The sequence below is a fragment of the Erinaceus europaeus genome, chromosome 17, assembly GCF_950295315.1.
Source record: "Erinaceus europaeus chromosome 17, mEriEur2.1, whole genome shotgun sequence".
Lineage (NCBI taxonomy): Eukaryota > Metazoa > Chordata > Mammalia > Eulipotyphla > Erinaceidae > Erinaceus > Erinaceus europaeus.
Genome location: NC_080178.1, coordinates 73,575,523 through 73,596,083, shown reverse-complemented (window position 1 = coordinate 73,596,083; position 20,561 = coordinate 73,575,523). Strand labels below are relative to the sequence as shown.

Below are 20,561 nucleotides of genomic sequence, written 5' to 3'. Positions count from 1 at the left end.
GACTCCCCTGCAGGTGGGGAGCCGGGGCTTGAACAGATCCGTGTGCTTAACCCGCTTAACCCGCCGAGCTACCCTCTTCGTTCTTGGGGTCCAGGTTCCTTCAGCATACTCAGGGACTAAAGTGCTGACGGGTTCAGGCCAGGAGCTCTCAAGGCATTTCTAGTCTGGCTGCCCATCGTTCAGACTGTTCAACGAGTCACTGTCACCTCAGTCTTTGGAAGCAGTCTCAGGCCACTTTAAGGAAGCGCTTCCAGAATTTAAAAGAGGAAAAATGTTTTATCTTTATTTACTGTCAGAAGGGAGAGACAGGAAGAAAGACACACCAGCAGCACTGCTTCACCACTCGCAAAGCTTTCCCCCTGTAGATGGGAACCGTGGACTCGAACCTGGGTCCTTGTGCATTGTAACAGGTGTACCCGCCCTCCCCCACCAGAAGAATTATTTTCCCCAGAGGATCCCGCACCAGGCGGTGGTAGTGGGGTCTACAAAAAAAAAATGTCCTAAGTCCAGGCCGCCTGAAGGAGAGGGGACGCCTGACTATCTTGCAGCAAGGACCAGGTAGAGTGCTCCGCCTGCGCACCTGCCGCTGCGCCCGCACAAGGGCCCGGCCGGGGGCGGAGCTTTCCTGCTGACCTGAGAACATGTGCGCGCACATGTCTGCGTGCTACGCAGGCCCGTGCCTGCCTGGCGTTGCAGGGTAACCGTCGGCGCTCCACTTCCGTTAGTGTCTTTCTTGCATTTGTCTTTAAACCTCCCCAGGAGGCGGTACGTTGCACCTTTGGGTTGGTTGTCCTTACTGTTATGTCAGTACTGCGCGAGTGAGCCCTGAAGTCGGGGTGACAATGGGACCAGGGAGCAAGGGAGAAATCCAGATACTTGGGGTGGGGGTAGCATAATGGTTCTGCAAAGAGATTCTCGTGCCTGAAGTTTCAAAGTCGTAAGCTAGAGCTGAGCAGTGCTCTGATTAAAAAAAGAGAGATCAAAATACTTGGTGCGTTATTCCCTGCCATTGAGAAACTGGCTCGCTCGCTCTCCACACCTTTTAAAAAATATTTTTATTTATTACTGGATAGAGACAGAGAAATTGAGAGGAAAGGGGAAGATAGAGAGGAAGAGAGACAGACACCTACAGCCCTGCTTCATCACCCATGAAGCTTTCCCCTTGCAGGTGGGGACCAGGGGCTTGAACCCAGGTCAGGCGCTTAACCAGGTGTGCCACTGCCTGGCCTCCTCTCCATGTCTTTTTTTTTAAATTATTATTTATTTATTCCCTTTTGTTGCCCTTGTTTTTATTTATTTATTTATTTATTTTCCCTTTTGTTGCCCTTGTTGTTTAACATTGTTGTGGTAATTGATGTCATTGTTGTTGGATAGGACAGAGAGAAATGGAGAGAGGAGGAGAAGACAGAGAGGGGAGAGAGAAAGACAGACACCTGCAGACCTGCTTCATTGCCTGTTAAGCGACTCCCCTGCAGGTGGGGAGCCCGGGGCTCAAACCGGGATCCTTACATCGGTCCTTGTGCTTTGCGCCACGTGCGCTTAACCCGCTGCGCCACCGCCCGACTCCCCTGCCCTTGTTTTTTTTTTTTTTAATTGTTGTAGTTATTGTTGTTGTTAGATAGGACAGAGAGAAATGGAGAGAGGAGGGGAGGACAGAGAGGGGGAGAGAAAGAGAGACACCTGCAGACCTGCTTCACCGCCTGTGAAGTGACTCCCCTGCATGTGGGGAGCTAGGGCCTTGAACTGGGATCCTTACGCCAGTCCTTGCGCTTTGCACCACCTGCGCTTAATCCGCTGCACTACCACCCGACTCCCTCTTCATGTCTTAAGACCCTGGCAGCCTTTGGTTCCTTTTACCACCACCACGCTGCTCCTCCAGATCCCCCCAACTCCATGTGTCTTAGTGACCAATGGGCATAGTGTATCAAGCCACCAGAGCACGGGGTTTGGAGAGTCTGATTCTGCTGATATTGTGCTGTTCCTACCAGGTTCTCAAGATGGCAACTGTCAAGGAGCAGCTTATTGCAAATTTAGCTGCAGAAGATAAAGTCTCTCAGAGAAAGATCACTGTTATTGGAGTGGGTGCTGTAGGCATGGCTTGTGCGATAAGTATCTTACTGAAGGTAAGCGACACACTCAAATCTGTGGCTGAAAATCAAGTCAACACTTCCAGGTCTCGACAAATCCAGGTTCACAGGGCACACATGGGAGCGCCTGGTATATGTGTGTGTGTGTGTGGTTTTACAAGACCTGCAGCAGTGCTGTGGTGTGCCTCCTCCCCCTCACCCCTCTCCCCCCACATGCTGTCTTTCACCCTCTTATCTAAAAAAAGGCAGGGAGAGGGGTCTACATGCATGCTCTAAGTCCTGGCAGTGACCACAGTGAGTGAGAGCAAGGTGAGAAGAGGAAACAAGCTTTTGGCGCCATGTCCCAATTCCCATTCCGTGGCTGTGGAATGGCCAAGATTCTTGCTGTAAAATACCCACAAATTTAGCCAGGCACAAACAGTAGTGTTGTGTTGGCTGTCCCCCTCTCCTCTGCCAGGCTACAGATGAAAAAGCAAGACTTTCAGAAGGGTGATTCTTCACACGAAGAGCCGTGAAGACTCTGCATCGAGTTGAATCAGAAACTATCCCAATAAACACCTTTTGGTTAAGAGACAAGGAGACACAGAATAACAGAGAACTTCCCAAACCTAAAAGAAGGGTCTGGGCTGGATAGTGTGCTGCTTTGCCATGTCTTCGACCCAGGTTTGAGCCTGGCCCCACCACACTGAAGGAAGCTCTGATGCTGTGGTATCTTGGGTTCAATCCCCAGCACCACAAAGGACACTGGAAAGTATCAGCAGAACTCTATGGTGGTAGAAGGCCACGTCAGTGTATCCATCCTGAGGCAGAATAAAATTTGGACCAGGATGAGGCTCAGCAGTGGCACGTATATATGAGATTCTGGGTCCATTCCCCCAGTACCTCATACAAGCATCAAAGGGGTTTTTTGGTGTTTTTTTTTTTTTTAATATTTATTTATGTGGTCCGGGAGGTGGCACAGTGATAAAACTTTGGACTGTCAAGCATGAGGTCCTGAGTTTGATCCCCTGCAGCACATGTGCCAGAGCGATGTCTGGTTCTTTCTCTCTCCTATCTTTCTCATTAATAACTTCTTCTTCTAGCATTTGCCCTTCTTCCGTAGCCAGTCAACAGCGTCAGGTTGAGCCTGATGTAAAGTTTCGAGACCTCCTTTGAATCTGGAGAGGTGGCAGTCGTTGACTATGTGGGTCATAGTCTGTCTGGAGCTGCAGGGGCAGTTCGGGTCGTCTCTGACTCCTCAGCGATGGAACATAGCGGCGCACCGGCCATGGCCTGTTCGATAGCGATTGAGGAGGGCCCAATCCTAACGTGCTAGGTCAAAGCCGGGTTGACGCTTGCAGGGGTCTGTGATGAGGTGTTTGTTCTTTACCTCAGCTGACTGCCAACTCTGTTTCCAAGAGTCTGGAACAGAGAAGTTCAGTGTAGGCGTAGGGGACCAGATTGGATGACGAGACGTCAAGCGTTGGACAGGGTGGGTGAAGATATCCGCGTATATTGGCAGGTCCGGTCGAGCGTAGACGTGGGAAATGAACTTAGATGATGCCGCATCCCGACGAATATCTGGCGGGGCGATGTTGCTAAGAACTGGCAGCCATGGAACCGGGGTGGAATGGATGGTTCCAGAAATGATCCTCATGGAGGAATATAATTTGGAATTGACCAAGTGGACATGGGGGCTACAGAACCATACTGGGGCACAGTATTCTGCAGTGGAATAGCATAATGCCAGAGATGATGATCGTAGTGTGGAAGCGCTCGCGCCCCATGAGGAGCTGGCCAGTCTTGCAATGATGTGATTCCTCGCGCCCACCTTTGCTGCAGTTTTTATGAGATGTTTGTGAAATGACAGAGTGCTATCGAGAGTAACGCCAAGATAGACTGGCTGGGCTTCATGCCGGATTCTCGTATCGCCAAGCTGCACATTAAGCTCATGCGAGGCCGAGGCATGGTGTAGATGGAAAACAGATGATACTGTTTTTGCAGTGCTAGGGATTAGTCGCATTTTTTACAGTAATCAGATATCAGAGACATGTCTTTCGTGAGTGTTTCCTCGAGGATGTCGAACTTGGATGCCTGAGTTGCACAGCAGATGTCATCGGCGTAGATGAACTTCCTTGAAGAAGTTTCTGGGAGGTCATTGATGTAAATATTGAATAGCGTAGGAGCCAGAACAGAGCCCTGGGGGAGGCCGGCCACTTGAGACAAGTCTCCATCTGCTAGACTTGTCTCCCAGATGCACCCGGAATCTTCTGTTTTGGAGAAGAAACGATATAGTGTTGGCCACCATGGAGGCAGGCATCTTGAGATCTTGACTAGGAGACCACGGTGCCAGACTGTGTCATAGGCTGCTGTGAGATCAACAAAGACAGCACCCGTCTTTAAATTCTTCTGGAATCCATTTTCAATGTAAGTTGAGAGGGCCAGGGCTTGTTCGCAGGTAGATCTTCCTGGGCGGAAACCAGCTTGGGCGGGTGATAGGAATTTCTCTGTAAGATGAGAAATACGTGACAGAAGCAGCCTCTCAAGGAGTTTGTAACACACGGAGAGGAGAGAAATTGGTCTATAGCTGGCGGCCAGTGTTGGGTCTTTCTTTGGTTTCAAAACCGCTATAATCTTCGCACGACGCTAAACTTTGGGCATAGACTCAGATTCCAATATTAATTATTATTAATTAATTATTAATTATTTATTAATTATTAATAACTAATAACATCTTTAAAATAAATACTATTTATTCCTTTTTGTTGCCCTTGTATTATTGTAGTAATTATTGTTGTCGTTGTTGGATAGGACAGAGAGAAATGGAGAGAGGAGGAGAAGACAGAGAGGGGGAGAGAAAGACACACACCTACAGACCTGCTTCACTGCCTGTGAAGCGACTCCCCTGCAAGTGGGAAGCCGGGGCTCGAACCAGGATCCTTAAGCCGGTCCTTATGCTTTGTGCCATGTGTGCTTAACCTGCTACGCTACCGCCCAGCCCCCAAAGGATACTTTTTATGAGAGCAGACCAGAGTGCTGGTTATCTTTGGCAAATGTTGTATCAGGGATTGAATACATCGAAACTCGTGTATAAAAGTCATGTGTTATAACAGTGAACTATCTACTCGCCCCCCAAAAATGTTGAAAGCAGTTCTTCACAGAAAACACACACATACACACACACACACACACACACACACACACACACACACACACACACACAAGCAAAACAAACAAACAAAACTACTGAGCAAATTGATAAGTAGTACTCCAGAATCAGAAACAGGATAAAACAAGGATCTGGGAGTTCTCACCCAGAACATGTGACTTGCTGTGCATGAGGTCCTGGGTTTAGACCCCAGACCACCTTCATGGGAACACCAGGAAGGACACCAAGGGAGTCCCATGGATGGTGGGGCTGTGCTATGGTGTCACACCTTCCTATCTCTCTAATTTTTTTTTTTTGCCTTCAGGGTTATCGCTGAGGCTCCGTGCCTGCACTACGAATCCACTCCTGGAGGCTATTTTTGCTCTTTTTGTTGCCCTTGTTTATCATTGTTGTTATTGCTGTCATTGTTGTTGGATAGGACAGAAAGAAATGGAGAGAGGAGGGGAAGACAGGGGGAGAGAAAGATCGACACCTGTAGACCTGCTTCACCGCCTGTGAAGCGACCCCCCTGCATGTGAGGAGCCAGGGGCTAGAACCGGGTTCCTTACTCTGGTCCCTGCACTTTGTGCCATGTGCACTTAACCCGATGCACTACCATCCACCTCCCTCTCTCTGCTTTTTTTTTATGGATTCATTATCTCTTTTAATTACTTAAATTTTATTGAATAAATAGAGACACAGATAAATTAAGAGGAAGGAGACAGAGAGACACCTGCAGCTCTACTTCACCACTTATGAATCTTTCTGCCTGCAGGTGGGAACCAGAGATTGAACTTCAGCCAACTCAGAAACTAAGCTTCAGATTAAAAATAATAAAATATCTAAAAGAATTTCATAACCCTTTATTATATTAAAACTGTTACCTACAATAAAAAACACCAGATTCCAAAACCATTTAACCACTATGTAAAGGTAGAGCCATAGTGGTCCGGGAGGGGGTGCAGGGTAAAGCACTGGACTCTCAAGCATGAAGTTCTGAGTTTAATCCCTGGCAGCACATCTTCCAGAGTGATGTCTGGTTCTTTCTCTCTCTCCTCCTCCTATATTTATCATAAAAAAACAAACAAACAAGGTAAAGCAGTAGGAATGCGCTCCAGGAACTGTGTGAAGCTGTACCGCTCTTATCCTATGGTTTTGCCAATGTTTCTTTTTTATAAATATAAAATTTTTAAAAATGTGCTCCATTCTGTTGTTTACCTTGAGTTCTGATCTCTCTAGTAATACAGGACTTATTATTATATAGCAATTTTTCTATTAAAATTTAACACTCCTTTGATTGTAGCCACACAGACTTCTTCTCATTCCATTAGACCACACATAGACACATTTTTCAGGACATCTTATTTAGAGCCTTTATGTATTTTAGGATTTGACTGATGAACTAGCCCTTATAGACGTCTCAGAAGAAAAACTGAAGGGAGAAATGATGGATCTCCAGCATGGGAGTCTTTTCTTCAATACCCGGAAGATTGTCTCTGGAAAAGGTCTCATTGAGTTTCATAAAGTTGTTTTCGTTTTTCCTGCCTTAGTAAATATGTTAATTAGAAAGAAAACTTAGATACCATCTCTTGGGTGAATGTCTTTCACATTAATCCCTCTTCTTTTATTGTTGTAGTTATTATTATTGTTATTGATGTTGTCATTGTTGGATAGGACAGAGAAATGGAGAGAGAGGGGGAGAGAAAGATAGACACCTGCAGACCTGCTTCACCGCTTGTGAGGTGACCTCCCTGCAGGTGGGGAGCCGGGGCTCAAACTGGGATCCTTATGCCGGTCCTTGCGCTTTGCAGCATCTGCACATTAACCTCTTCTTATCAAGTAAAGTATTGTATAAAAGGGAGTTCTCTGCATAGTCTATGCATTCTTCGTCTTTTTTTTTTTTTTTTTTTTGCCACCAGGGTTACTGGTGGTGTGTGGATGAATCCACTGCTCTTGGTGTCCTTTTTTCTTATTTGATAGGACAGAAAGAAATTGAGAGGGGAAGGGGTGGTAAAGACGGAGGGAGACAAGAGTGAGGTAACTGCAATACTTGTTTCACCACTAGTGCAGCTTTCCCTCTGCAGGTGGGGACTAGGGACTCAAACCCAGGTCCTTGCGCCTGATGACGTGCATTCAACCAGGTGCGCCACTGATCAGCCCCCTTGTCTGTTTACCCTCTAGAAGTAGAATTAAGGAGAAGAGAGGGAAAAGGAATAGAGAATAAAGAAATATGCAGGTTGATTTATTCTTTTTTATTTTTTAAATTTTTATTTATTTATTATTGGATAAAGACAGAGAAATTGAGAGGGGAGATAGAGACGCCTGTAGCCCAGCCTCACCACTTGTGAAGCTTCCCCCGCATAGGAGGGAGCAGGGGCTTGAACCCTGGTCCTTGTGCACTGTAGTTTGTGCACTTAAACAGGTGTGCCACCGCCTGGCCCCAGGTTGATTTATTGTTGGGATTTCTATGGCTAGATAGGATTTTGTGGCAGGCCCTTGCTCAAGAATGAGTAGGTGAGGCTGGGGAGATAGCATACTGCCATACTTTCATGCTCAATGCTCCAAGGTCAAAGGTTCAGTCCCCAGCACCACCACGAGACAGAATTAAGCAGTATTCTGGTGAAAGAAAGAAGAGAAACCAGATGGGCACACTGATGACAGATGGGCACACAAGGGCTAAACATTCGGGTTTGGGCGTGGTGAATACAGCAGCCTTGACCCAAGTATTGTCATTTGTTTCCTCTTTAAAGACTATAGTGTGTCTGAAAACTCCAAATTAGCTATAGTCACAGCAGGTGCACGGCAGGAGGAAGGAGAAAGTCGTCTTGATCTGGTCCAACGGAACGTGAATATCATGAAATCAATCATTCCTCCATTAGTCCGCTATAGTCCGGAATGTAAGATCATTGTTGTTTCGAATCCAGGTGAGTATCTTAATCATTAACATACGAGTGGTCTCCCCACACCATTTCATGAAAGGAATTCACTGTGGCTGGGAAACAGATGATTGTTAGAGCTCAGGACTTATGTGCTGAGCCTTCTGACTTGATCCAGCACAGGTACAGCTGTCCGGGTTCCTCTCATCAATGAGTGTCATGTTCTATAGGAAGTTCCCTTCTTTTCATAGTTGCAGTTTTTTTACTTCAATTTTTTTTCTTTATTGAGTGGATTTATGGTTTACAGTCGACAGTAAAATACAGTAGTTTGTACATGAATATTTCTCAGTTTCCACATAACAATTCAGCCCCCAGTAGGTCCTCCTCTGCCATCATGTTCCAGGACCTGACCCCCCCCCCCCGCAGCCCCCACCCCAGAGTCTTTTACTTTAGTGCAATACACCAAACCCAGCCCAAGTTCTGCTTTGTGTTTTATCTTTCAACTTTTTCTTTTATTATTAGTGATTTAATAATGATTGACAATGATTGTGGGGTAAGAGTGGTACAATTCTCACCACCAGAGTACCATATCCTATCCCATCCCATCCAATGGAAGCTTCTCCATTCTTTTCTTTTTTTTTTTTTTAATTAAAAAAAATTTTTTTATTAAGAAAGGATTAATGAATTTTTAAAAGTTTTAAAAAATATTTATTTATCTCCTTTTGTTGCCCTTGTTTTTTATTGTTGTGGTTATTATTATTTTTGTTATTGATGTTGTTGTTGTTAGACAGGACAGAGAGAAATGGAGAGAGGAGGGCAAGACAGAGAGAGAGAGAAAGACATCTGCAGACCTGCTTCACCATTTGTGAAGCGACTCTCCTGCAGGTGGGGAGCCAGGGGCTCAAACCGGGATCCTTATGCCGGTCCTTATGCTTTGCACCACCTGCGCTTAACCCACTGTGCTACCGCCCGACCTCCCATTCTTTTCTTTTTACCTCCAGGGTTATTGCTGGGACTCAGTGCCTAAACTAGGAATCCACTGCTCATGGAGGCGATTTTTCCCATTTTGTTGCCCTTGTTGTTGGATAGGACAGAGAGAAATCAAGAGAGGAGGGGAAGACAGAGGGGGAAAGACATCTGCAGACCTGATTCATCTCTTAGGAAGCAACCCCCATACAGGTGGGAGCTGAGGCTTGAACCAGGTTCCTTACACAGGTTCTTACACTTTTTGCCATGTGCATTTAACCCTCTGTGCTACTACTCAGCCTTGCTTCCCCATTCTTTATCCCTTTGGGAGTATGAACCCAAGTGGCTCTGGGGAGGTGGGGTTCCATGACACATTGCTCATCTGCTCCGGGAAGGCAGGTAGGCATCATGGTAGTATTTTTAAAAGATTTATTTATTTATTAGTGAAAAAGATAGAAGGAGAGAGAGAAAGAACCAGACATCACTCTGGTACATGTGCTGCTGGGGATTGAACTCCAGACCTCTGCTTTATCCACTGCACCATCTCCCAAACCACCATGGTAGTACTTTTTCAACTTCTGCTTGAGAGTGAGATCATCCCATATTCATCCTTCTCTTTCTGACTTATCTCTCTTAACATGATTCCTTCAAGCTCCATCCAAGATGGGGTGAAGAAAGTGATTTCACCATTTTTTAAAAAGATTTTATTTATTTATGAGAAAGATAGGAGGAGAGAGAAGGAACCAGACATCACTCTGGCACATGTGCTGCAGGTATCGAACTCCGGACCTCATGCTTGAGAGTCCAAAGCTTTACCATTGCACCACCTCCTGGACCACAATTTTACCATTTTTAATAGCTGAGTAGTATTCCATTGTGTACATAGACCACAACTCACTCAGCCACTCATCTGTTGTTGGACACCTGGGTTGCTTTTTATTATTTTTTTATCTTATTTTTATTATTATTTTAACCAGAGCACTGGTCAGCTCTGGCTTATGGTGGTGCAAGGGATTAAACCTGGGACTTTGGAGCCTCAGGCATGACATAATCATTTTGCATAATCATTATGCTATCTACTTCCATCCTTTTTTAAAAAGTAATATTTTCTTTATTGTTATGTTCTGGACTCAAACCCACAATATCTCCAAATTATGCCTTTATTTTTTTTTTCTTGGTCTCGTTAAAGGTTTCTCAATTTAGTTTATCATTTCTTAAAGATTTATTTATTAACATGAGGGAGGAGAGAGGGAATCAGAGCCTTACTCTGAGGCCTCAGCGCTTCAGGCCACCTGTTTCAGATAGAAAGACAGAGGAAGGGGCCAGGCGGTGGTGCACCTGGTTAAGTGCACAGGGATCAGCACAAGGACCCAGGTTCGAGCCCCCGGCTTCCCACCTGCATGGGGGACACTTCACAAGTGATGAAGCAGGTCTGCAGGTGTTTCTCTGTCTCTTTGCCTCTCTACCTCCCCCTCCCTTCTCAATTTCTTTCTGTCCTATAAAATCAAATAGAAAAAAAATTACCACTGGGCTGGCACCAAGCCTTAGAGATCACCCTGGAGGAAAAAAAAAAGCAAAGAAAAGGAAGGGAACAGAAGGTAGAGAAAGATACCGCAGGCTCAGGGCTTCCCTCAGTGCAGTGGAGGCTGGTCTCCTGTGCTGGCACAGGTGTTGCATGGCTCCAGCATTCAGCCAGTTTATAGCTGTGGCTGGTCTCTGCTTCCTCCTCACACAGCACCTGAATGCCAGAGCTAAAGTTTAGGGATTTTTTTTCATGTTTTCCCTGAGCACACACATACCTCTGGGCATACTCATAGCTTTATTCTAGGTAGGAAATGGTATTCGTCTACATGAGGGTGTAGTCACAGAAAACAGAAATCTACATCATCAGGAGGTGTAATTAATTGACTCACTAGATCAACTAAGCTCAAGAGAGGCCCCCTTTTTTAATTATTTATTTTTACCGGAGCACTGTTTAGCTCTGGTTCATGGTGGTGCAAAGGATTGAACCTGGGACTTTGTAGCCTTAGGCATGAGAGTCTGTTTGCATAACCATTATGCTATCTACCCTCCACATTTTTTTCTTCCTTTAAAAAAAATTTTTTTTATTATATTTATTAGATAGAGACAGCCAGAAATTCAGAGGGTAGGGGTGACAGAGAGGGAGAGAGACATCTGCAACACTGCTTTACCACTTGCAAAGCTTGCCCTCTGCAGGTGGGGGCTTGGACCCAGGTTCTTGTGCATTGTAACATGTGCATTCAACCAGGTACGCCACCACCCAGTCCACACTTTTTTTTCTTAATTCTTATAACAGATTGTTGAATATTTTAATCTATGTAGATTTAACTGTATTTCTTTGTTGATTTGCTTTATGTTGAACCCTGTAATATATCTGCATTTGACTCTTTTTTTTTAAATATTTATTTTATTTATTCCCTTTTGTTGCCTGGGAAGCGACTCCCCTGCAGGTGGGGAGCCGGGGTTCGAACTGGTCCTTGTGCTTTGCGCCACCTGCGCTTAACCCGCTGTGCTACAGCCCAACTCCCTGCATTTGACTCTTAAGAACATCTACTCAGAAAAGCAAATTGTAAAAAGAAGTTACTTTGAATCCTTTTCTAACAAGATGTTTTTTTTTTCTTAGTGGATATTTTGACATACGTTGTCTGGAAATTAAGCGGCCTTCCGAAAACACGTGTAATAGGAAGTGGTTGTAATCTAGACTCTGCCCGTTTCCGTTACCTAATTGGAGAGAAACTAGGTGTCCACCCCACCAGTTGCCATGGCTGGATCATTGGAGAACATGGTGATTCTAGTGGTGAGTATAAAACCGTTATCATTATGTCATCACACTTTTAACCTCTAACCATGCTTATTTTCATTAAAGCCTGTTTTTTTTTTTTGTGATACAATATATTTGTCTCACTTTTGTTTTACCGGTATTTTCCTGGTGTATCTTTTTTAAAAATAATATTTATTTATTCCCTTTTTGTTGCCCTTGTTGTTTTATTGTTGTAGTTATTATTGTTGTAGTTATTGCTGTCATTGTTGTTGGATAGGACAGAGAAATCGAGAGAGGAGGGAAAATAAAGAGGGAGAGAGAAAGACACCTGCAGACCTGCTTCACCGCTTCTGAAACGACTCCCCTGCAGGTGGAGAACAGAGGGCTCGAACCCAGATCCTTAAGCTGCTCCTTGTGCTTTGCGCCATGTGCGCTTAACCCTGTTGTGCTACTGCCCGACTCTTGGTATATCTTTTTTTTTTTTTTTTTAAAGATTTTGTTTATTTATTAATGAGAAAGACAGGAGGAGAGAGAGAGAAAGAACCAGATAGCGTTCTGGTACCTGTGCTGCCAGGGGTTGAACTCAGGACGTCATGCTTGGAAGTCCAATGCTTTACCCACTGTGCCACCTCCTGGACCATCTTGGCATATCCTCTTTTCCTATCCCTTTACCTTCACTTTTTTGAGCTATTGGTTTAGCTGCCACTCACAAAACAGCACATAGAGCAAGTAACTATTTGAACAGTCAATATTTCTCTTGCCTGAAGCACTTTTTTTTTTTTGCCTCCAGGTTTATCACTGGGGCTCGGTGCCTACACCACGAATCCACTGCTCTTGGAGGCTTTTTTTTCCCTCTCCCTTTTGTTGTCCTTGTTGTTTTAATCGTTGTTGTGGTTATTATTTTTGTTGTTACTGATGCCATCGTTGTTGGATAGAACAGAGAGAAATGGAGAGAGGAAGGGAAGACAGAGAGGGGGAGAGAAAGACAGACATCTGCAGACCTGCTTCACCGCCTGTGAAGCGACCCCCCTGCAGGTGGGGAGCCAGGCTTTTGAGCTGGGATCCTAACTCCAATCCTTGTGCTTTGCTCCATGTGCACTTAACCCGCTGCACTGACCCCCCTGAAACAATTTTATTTACTCTTCTTTTTAAAGATTTTTTTTAAATTATAAGTTTTCTTCAGAGTACATTGGCTTACAATATTGTACATGGTTTAGGAATACTTTCACTCCTTTTGAAATGTATGCAGCCACAACAGCCCTACCACCCTACCAAGATTCCTCACCCTGAACTGTATTTCTTTTAGTACCTCTGTGGAGTGGGGTGAATGTTGCTGGTGTTACCCTGAGGAGTCTAAACCCCAGCTTAGGAACTGATTCAGACAAGGAACAGTGGAAAATTATCCATAAACAAGTTGTTGACAGGTAACAGTACTCACTCAGTTTCTTTTTTAAAATAAATCTTTTTCATTAGTGATTTAATACTCTGCAGATGAGGAACCAGGGGCTCGAACCAGGATCCTTAATGGTTGTCCTTGTGCTTCGCGCCATGCATGATTAACCCACTGGGCTACCGCCCGGCCCTGATATTCTGTTTTTTTAAATGAGTATCTGGAGTCCCTCTTCCTCGACAGCTGCTGAGCCTAAAGGTTCTCCCCATGGGTCTTCCCATTCCTCAGAATTTCTGCGTTTTTGGATGACATTAAAACAATGATTGTTTAAATTCATGATTGTCTGGGCCTGGGAAGGCTAGGCTGTGCCTGAAGAGTCAGGGAGAGGACACCTGCATATTCCTTCCTCTGAGCCGGCCATCAGCCAGCAGGACCCAGGAACATTGGCTTCTCCCCTGCCAGGCTTTCTTAACGAGTCATAATTTCTTCTTCTTTTTTTTAAATTTTATTATCTTTATTTATTGGATAGACAATCAGAAATCAAGAGGGTAGGTGGAGATATTGAGAGAGACAGAGAGACCCCTGCAGCCCTGCTTCCCCTCTCATAAAACTTCCTCCCCTGCAGGTGGGGACCAGGGGCTTGAACCTGGGACCGTCAGTCATACTTTGTTCTTGACCAAGAGAGGGTGCTGCCTCCACCAGTTTTCCATCTTGGCAATCAGGGGGTGCTTGCCTCTACCAGTCATTTTCCCAGACCACTAGAGAGCATGTGTCTCTACCAGTCAGGTTCCCTTCTTGGCCACCAGAGGGCGTTTGCCTCTACTATTCAGTTTCCCTTTGTGGCCACCAGAGGGCGTCTGCCTCTACCAGATAGTGTCCCATCTTGACTACTAGAAGGCATCTGCCCCCTACCAGTTAGTTTCTCTTCTTGGCCGCCAGAGGACATCTGCCTCTTCCATTTTCCCATCTTGAAGACTAGAGGGCACTTGCCCTCTACCAGTCAGTTTCTCTTCTTGGCCACTAGAGGGCGTTTGCCCCTACCATTTTCCCATCTTGACTGCTAGAGGACATCTGCCCCCTACCAGTCAGTTTCTCTTATTGGCCACCAGAGGGCGTCTACCTCGACCAGTTTCCCATCTTTGTCTACTAGAGGGCATCTGTCCCCTACAAGTTTCTCTTCTTGGCCACCAGAGGGCCAAGTGTGTCTGCCCCATACTAATCAGTTTCTCTTATTGGCCACCAGAGGGCGTCTGACTCTACTAGTTTCCCATCTTGACTACTAGACGACATCTGCCCCCTACCAGTCAGTTTCTCTTATTGACCACCAGAGGGCGTCTGCCTCTACCAGTTTCCCATCTTGACTACTAGAGGACATCTGCCCCCTACAAGTTAGTTTCTCTTCTTGGCCACCAGAGGGCGTCTACCTCTACCAATCAGTTTCCCATTTTGGCCACGAGAGGGCGCTGTGTACAATTAATCAGTTTTCTTCTTGTCCAAAGGGCATCTACATTCCCCAATCAACTCCCTTTTATTTATTATTAGTCACTGTGGACATCTACCCCTTTTGGTAGCGATTTTTTTTTGCCTCCAGGGTTATTTGCTTGCACCACAAATCCACTACTCCTTTTTCCCCCTTTCGTTACCGTTGTTGTTTTATTGTTGTTGTGGTTTTTATTGTTGTAGTTATTGGATAAGACAAAGAGAAATGGAGAGCAGGGGAAGGCACTGCTTGTGAAGCGACCCCTCTGCAAGTGGGGAGCCGGTGGCTCGAACTGGGATCCTCATGCTGGTCCATGCACTTCATGCCATGTACACTTAACCCGCTGCGCCACTGCCCGACCCCCTTTTTCCTTTTTTTTTTTTTAATAGTGATAGAGAAATCAGGGAGGCCAGGTGGTGTGTAAGGACCTGGGTTCGATCACCTGCACCCCCCCCTGCAGGGAGAACACAGGGTGAAGCAGGTCTACAGTTGTCTATCTCTCCCCCTCGTAATTTCCCCTCCCTCTCAAGTTCTCTCTGTCTTGTCAAATAAAAAATAGGAAGAAAAAAAAGACCACCGGGAGTCATGGATTCGTAGTGTAGACACTGAGCCCCAACAATAACCCTGGTGACACAAGAGAGAGAGGGAGAAAGACCCACAACACTTCACCACGTGTGAAGCTTTCTACCTGCAGTTAATTTCCTTTCATGGCCGCCAATCCCCCAACAGTTATTTCCACAATTGTCCACCAGAGGGAGCCCATTAACCCTCAAGTCAGGTCCAGACCCCGGCACTGTTTAGAAACCCTAATCCATGGTTCCCATATGGTTAAAAATTGAAAAGTCAGGGGGCTGGGCGGTAGCTCAGCGGGTTAAGCACACGTGGTGCAAAGAGCAAGGACAAAGATCGTGGTTCAAGCCCCCAGATCCCACCAGCAGGGGGGTCGCTTCACTGGTGAAGCAGGCCTGGTGGGGCACTGACACACTTGAGTGGACACATTACCATGTGCAAAGACTGGAGTTCAAGCCTTTTGGCCCCCTTCCTACCACCTCCTTTCTCAAGAGATGATCTCTTCTGTTTCAGAAGCTCCATATTCTTACTAGTCTTCTTTCCCTATTATTATTATTATTATTACCACCAGAGCACTCATCAGCTCTGGTTTATGGAGGTGTAGAGGACTGAACCTGGGACTTTAGAGCCTCAGGCATCTGAGTCTCTTTGCATAACCATTATGTTATCTACCTCCATCCCAAACTGGGAACTTCAAAATCCAAGACCAGTGATCTCTCAGCTGAGAGATTTTCCTGGCCATCTTCACTTTTTTTTTTTTAGATTGATTGATTGATTGATTTTTTTAAAAGTTTCTCTCTTTTTTTTAATTTTATTTTTTTTTTTATTTTTGAGAGAGATTCAGAGAGACACACACACAGAAAAACACCAGAGCACTGTTCAGCTCTGGCTTATGGTGGTGTGGGGGATTGAACCTGGGATTTAGGAGCCTCAGGCATGAGAGTCTGTTTGCATAACCATAATGCTATCTCCCCCGCCCAGATGTATTTTTTTATGAGAGAAACAAGATCACTGCTCAGCTCAAGTCTTCATGCAAACAAGGCACCTCCCTGGCCCCAAGGTGTATGCTTTAAAGTCTAGAATATCTGCTATTGGAGCTTTTAAAGGAAGTTTTGATTATTTTTGTTTGTTTGTTTGCTTGCTTTGACCTTTTTTTAAAGTTTTTTTATATTTATTTTATTTATTTATTCCCTTTTGTTGCCCTTGTTGTTTTATTGTTGTAGTTATTATTGTTGTTGTCGTTGTTGGATAGGACAGAGAGAAATGGAGAGAGGGAGGGGAAGACAGAGAGGAGGAGAGAAAGATAGACACCTGCAGACCTGCTTCACCACCTGTGAAGCGACTCCCCTGCATGTGGGGAGCCGGGGTTCGAACCGGGATCCTTATGCCGGTCCTTGTGCTTTGCGCCACCTGCGCTTAGCCTGCTGCACTATAGCCCGACTCCCTTGCTTTGACCTTTGAATGGATCACATTTTCTATCTCTTTGTATGTCTTCTGTTTTTTTTTTTTTTTTTTTTTTTGCCATTGTTGGAAATTGGACATTTAAACCTAGAAATGTGGTGACTCTCTTTTTAGATTTATTCATGAATTAGAGAGGAGAATTATTATGCCCCAAAACTCTGTAGGGTAAGTAAAAAGAAAAGGAAGGAAGGACCTGTCTGTCAGCTTACTAAGTGATTGATGTACTGTCTGTGAGTTGAAAAAAAAAAAAAAATCTGCATGGACAACTAGAGACAAATCTGACAGGGAAATCTCCCAAAATACCCTTTTCTTTTTACTTACCCCATGGGGTTTTTGGTCATAATAAATGTGGGATCTGCTCTGCTCTGCTCAGCTCAGCTCTGGCTGATGGTGGTACAGGGGACTGAACTGGGTGGGACTTTGGAGGCTCAGGCATGAGATTCTTTTTTTTTAAATAATTTATTTCTTTATTGGGGAATTAATGCTTTACATTCAACAGTAAATACAATAGTTTGTACATGCATAACATTCTCCAGATTCCCATTTAACAATACAACCCCCACTATGTCATTCATCATCTTTCATGGAGGCATGAGATTCTATTTGCAGAACCATTATGCTATCTCCCCCACTTGAGCTTGGATTTCAATCCAAGCTTGAAACTCCTTTGGTAGCAGTGAAAAAAAAATAGATCTGTTGTAGAAAATAAGAAAAAAATCAGAAAAGCATAAAATATGTCGTAAGCATGTCAGCTTGGTGGATGGACGCAATTCTAAAGTTCCTATTAACTGCACTGTAATTCTTTCAAGTTTGAGATAAGAAATAGTATGATGTTAAGAACTATGCTATCTTCCTTTGAAAGTGTATCATGAACCATTTTTCAGATCTCTGTAATTAATTGATTCAATGATACTTTCTTATAAAAAAAACGATTTACTCCCTGGCTTGTAATCAAAATGTACACAGGCACCCTTATAGCAGTTTGAAATGACTAAAATCTAACTATATAGTTATACTGTGCTAGAGAGGGAGAGACTCACAGGTATATGTACAGTTGCTTTCAAGGTGGTCAGATTCTATATTTAGATATGTAAGCAATAATAGAAAAATTAGAACAATTTTATCTTGATTGGTACCTAATGCTCCAGTATTCTGCCTTTGTGATAAAATGAGACTGAATTATTATTTAAAGTGCACGATGAAGTTTATAATAGTAAATATTTATGTCATATTCATAAATAATACTTAGAAATAATATATAAGAATTTCTGTAGACTAGTGTTGATAGGTATGTTCCTTCTAGATGGACCCTTGAAAAATGTTTTCTCTGTATGGACTTCTCATGAATGCTATTTCCTTCCTTTGCTCCTCTGTAGTGCCTATGAGATTATCAAGCGGAAGGGGTACACCTCTTGGGCTATTGGACTGTCTGTGGTAGACCTGGCTGCATCAATTTTTAAAAACCTTAGGAGAGTGCACCCAGTTTCCACTATGGTGAAGGTAGGCTCAGGCTGAACCTTCATTTGTCATTCTTTTCTTTACTACTGGCTGAGCCGTTACCATGGTTCTGACATAGTACAACACTTTGAGGGTATAATGGTCTGATGTCATCGAGCTTCATGGAAGAAATGGTCTTACTAAGACAGTCACAAAAGTAAATAACTACAGGTTGTGCTAAAGCTATGATGAAAAAAATACAAAGTGCTAGAGTATACAAGATGGGAATTTCAGTAGGGGCCGGGTGTTAGGAAAGGACTGTGTAGTGAAATGTGAAAGCATCCAAATCATGAGTCACTTTGGGCTGCTCTTCTAAGCAGAGGGGACATGGAGGGAGGATCTGAGGTAGGTATAAGTGAAGATGTTTTGAGGATCTGAAAAAAAAAAAAAAAAAAGCAAGATCTGGCCATGGAAACCGCTGACAACCCTACAGTGGTGTTTGGACCCTCACTGTTAAAAGCTGTGGAAAGCTACCAGAGGGATTTGATCAAGGGACTGGCAGTTTTATGTATAATAAAATTTCTGTGACCCTGATGGAAAAAACAAGTTTGAAAGGCATAACAGTAGTTTGTAGAGGTCTAGAGAAGATAACATAATGCTTTTGCAAAAAGACTTTTATGCCAGACAGGTGGACTTTGGACACTTCTGTCACCTCCAGTAGGAAAACAGCAACTGGGAGCTGGGGAGACAGTTACGGACAAAGACTCTCGTGCCTGAGACTTTGAGTTCCCAGATTCAATCTGCAACACCAAAGCTGAGTGGGGCTCTAAAGAAGAAAAACAAGCTAACAAACAAACAAACACAGAAAAGAGGCAGTTGGGTTTAAGCTTTTGGAACGAATAAAATTTGGGGTTATCATTTTGAGCACTAGTATATAAATAGTGTGTTAGTGCTCATTTAATTAAAAGGCTTAGAAGCCAACTGAAACTAGTCTAAGCAAAAAGGGGAAAAGGCAGTTTGAGAGCTAGGAGAAAAAAAAAAGACAGTGTGGGAGCTGGGAGATAGCTCACCCAGTAGAGTGCATACTTCGGCATGTATCTGGAGGTTAGCAACATCCCATTGTAACTATCAAGAATGTTTTTACAGAATTACCTTCTCCCTTGGGAGGCAGAATTGCCTCCAGCTGAGAACCCGGACCATTCACTTAGGTAGTTAAGACAAGGACTGAGAGTTCTGAGGCACAAGATATGAGGAAAAGGGGATGGAATCCACTGCTCTTGGCAGCCAGTTTTTCCATTTTTTATTAATTGGATAGGACAGAGAGAAGTTGAGAGGCGAGAGGGAGAGAAAGATAGACACCCACAGACCTGCTTCACTGCTTGTGAAAAGTGCTCCCCCCCATGCAGGTGGGGAGCTGGGGACTCGAACCCAGATCCTTGCATGGGTCCTTGCATTTAGTACTATGTGCACCACCACCCAGCCTCCTCTTGATGTAGTTTGCATCAAACATAGGCTGCTTGATTTTGCAGCCTTCATCAGATAACATCTTCAGATAGCACCAGGAAGGACTGGAGAGTATCCTTTCCCTTGGATAGAAAGATGACTCAACAAGGGACAAAGGAGACAGTGGCATTTTTTTCCCTCCCTTTTAGGACCTCTGGCATGTTTATGTCATTGAACACAAGTTCCATGTGTTTGTAAGACAGTAGGATGTTCTTTGTGTTATGACCACTCCACCTTTTCCCAAATAAGTTTTTCTGCTGAACACCATAGACTCCTATTTGAACTTTCTCTTACATGCCTATTTTCCTATATCAGGTTACTGACTATCTAATTTTGCCTTTCAGGGCTTATATGGAATAAAGGAAGATGTCTTTCTTAGTGTCCCCTGTATCTTGGGACAAAATGGTGTCTCAGATGTCGTGAAAATTAACTTGACTTCTGAGGAGACAATGCTTTTCAAGAAGAGTGCAGATACGATTTGGAATATTCAGAAGGAATTGAAGTTTTAAAGCCCCTTTAATGTTCCAGTATTTTAAAGAACAGAAGATAGAAGACTGTATTTTACATTTTGAAACCATCAAAAATAAACAACATTGTAGCCTTTGACATAACACTGGTCTCTCAAGACTAGAAAAGCAAATGGGAAAGAGTTTCATCTCCTGCAGTGATTTGCCACCTCCTCTCTAATGCCCTTCTTTTTTTATTGACTTTTATATCATGTTGATTTTTTATTGATTTAATAATGATTGACAAGACTGTAGGATAAGAGGGATATAATTCCACACAATTCCCACCAAGAGTTCTCCATCCCGTGGAGGCATTAGAAGCTTCCCTATTCTTTATCCCTCTGGGAGTATGGACCCAGGATCATTATGGGGTACC

The 20,561-nt window shown here is 44.1% G+C and overlaps 1 protein-coding gene across 2 annotated transcripts; it reads left to right on the top strand.

The window, feature by feature from the left end:
• Positions 1 to 699: 699 nt before the first annotated feature.
• On the top strand, positions 700 to 20,291 carry LOC103107131 (L-lactate dehydrogenase C chain). 2 transcript variants are annotated; one of them, XM_060177053.1, is made up of 8 exons: positions 700 to 765; positions 1,989 to 2,123; positions 6,602 to 6,719; positions 7,965 to 8,138; positions 11,701 to 11,874; positions 13,145 to 13,262; positions 18,116 to 18,239; positions 20,024 to 20,291. In XM_060177053.1, exons 2-8 carry the CDS (start codon positions 1,998 to 2,000, stop codon positions 20,186 to 20,188), a joined length of 999 nt encoding a protein of 332 aa, XP_060033036.1. In that variant the 5' UTR covers positions 700 to 765; positions 1,989 to 1,997; the 3' UTR covers positions 20,189 to 20,291. The 2 variants fall into 2 exon arrangements, with proteins under 2 accessions (XP_060033036.1, XP_007515927.1); XM_007515865.2 differs by having other exon boundaries at positions 729 to 803.
• Positions 20,292 to 20,561: the final 270 nt, after the last annotated feature.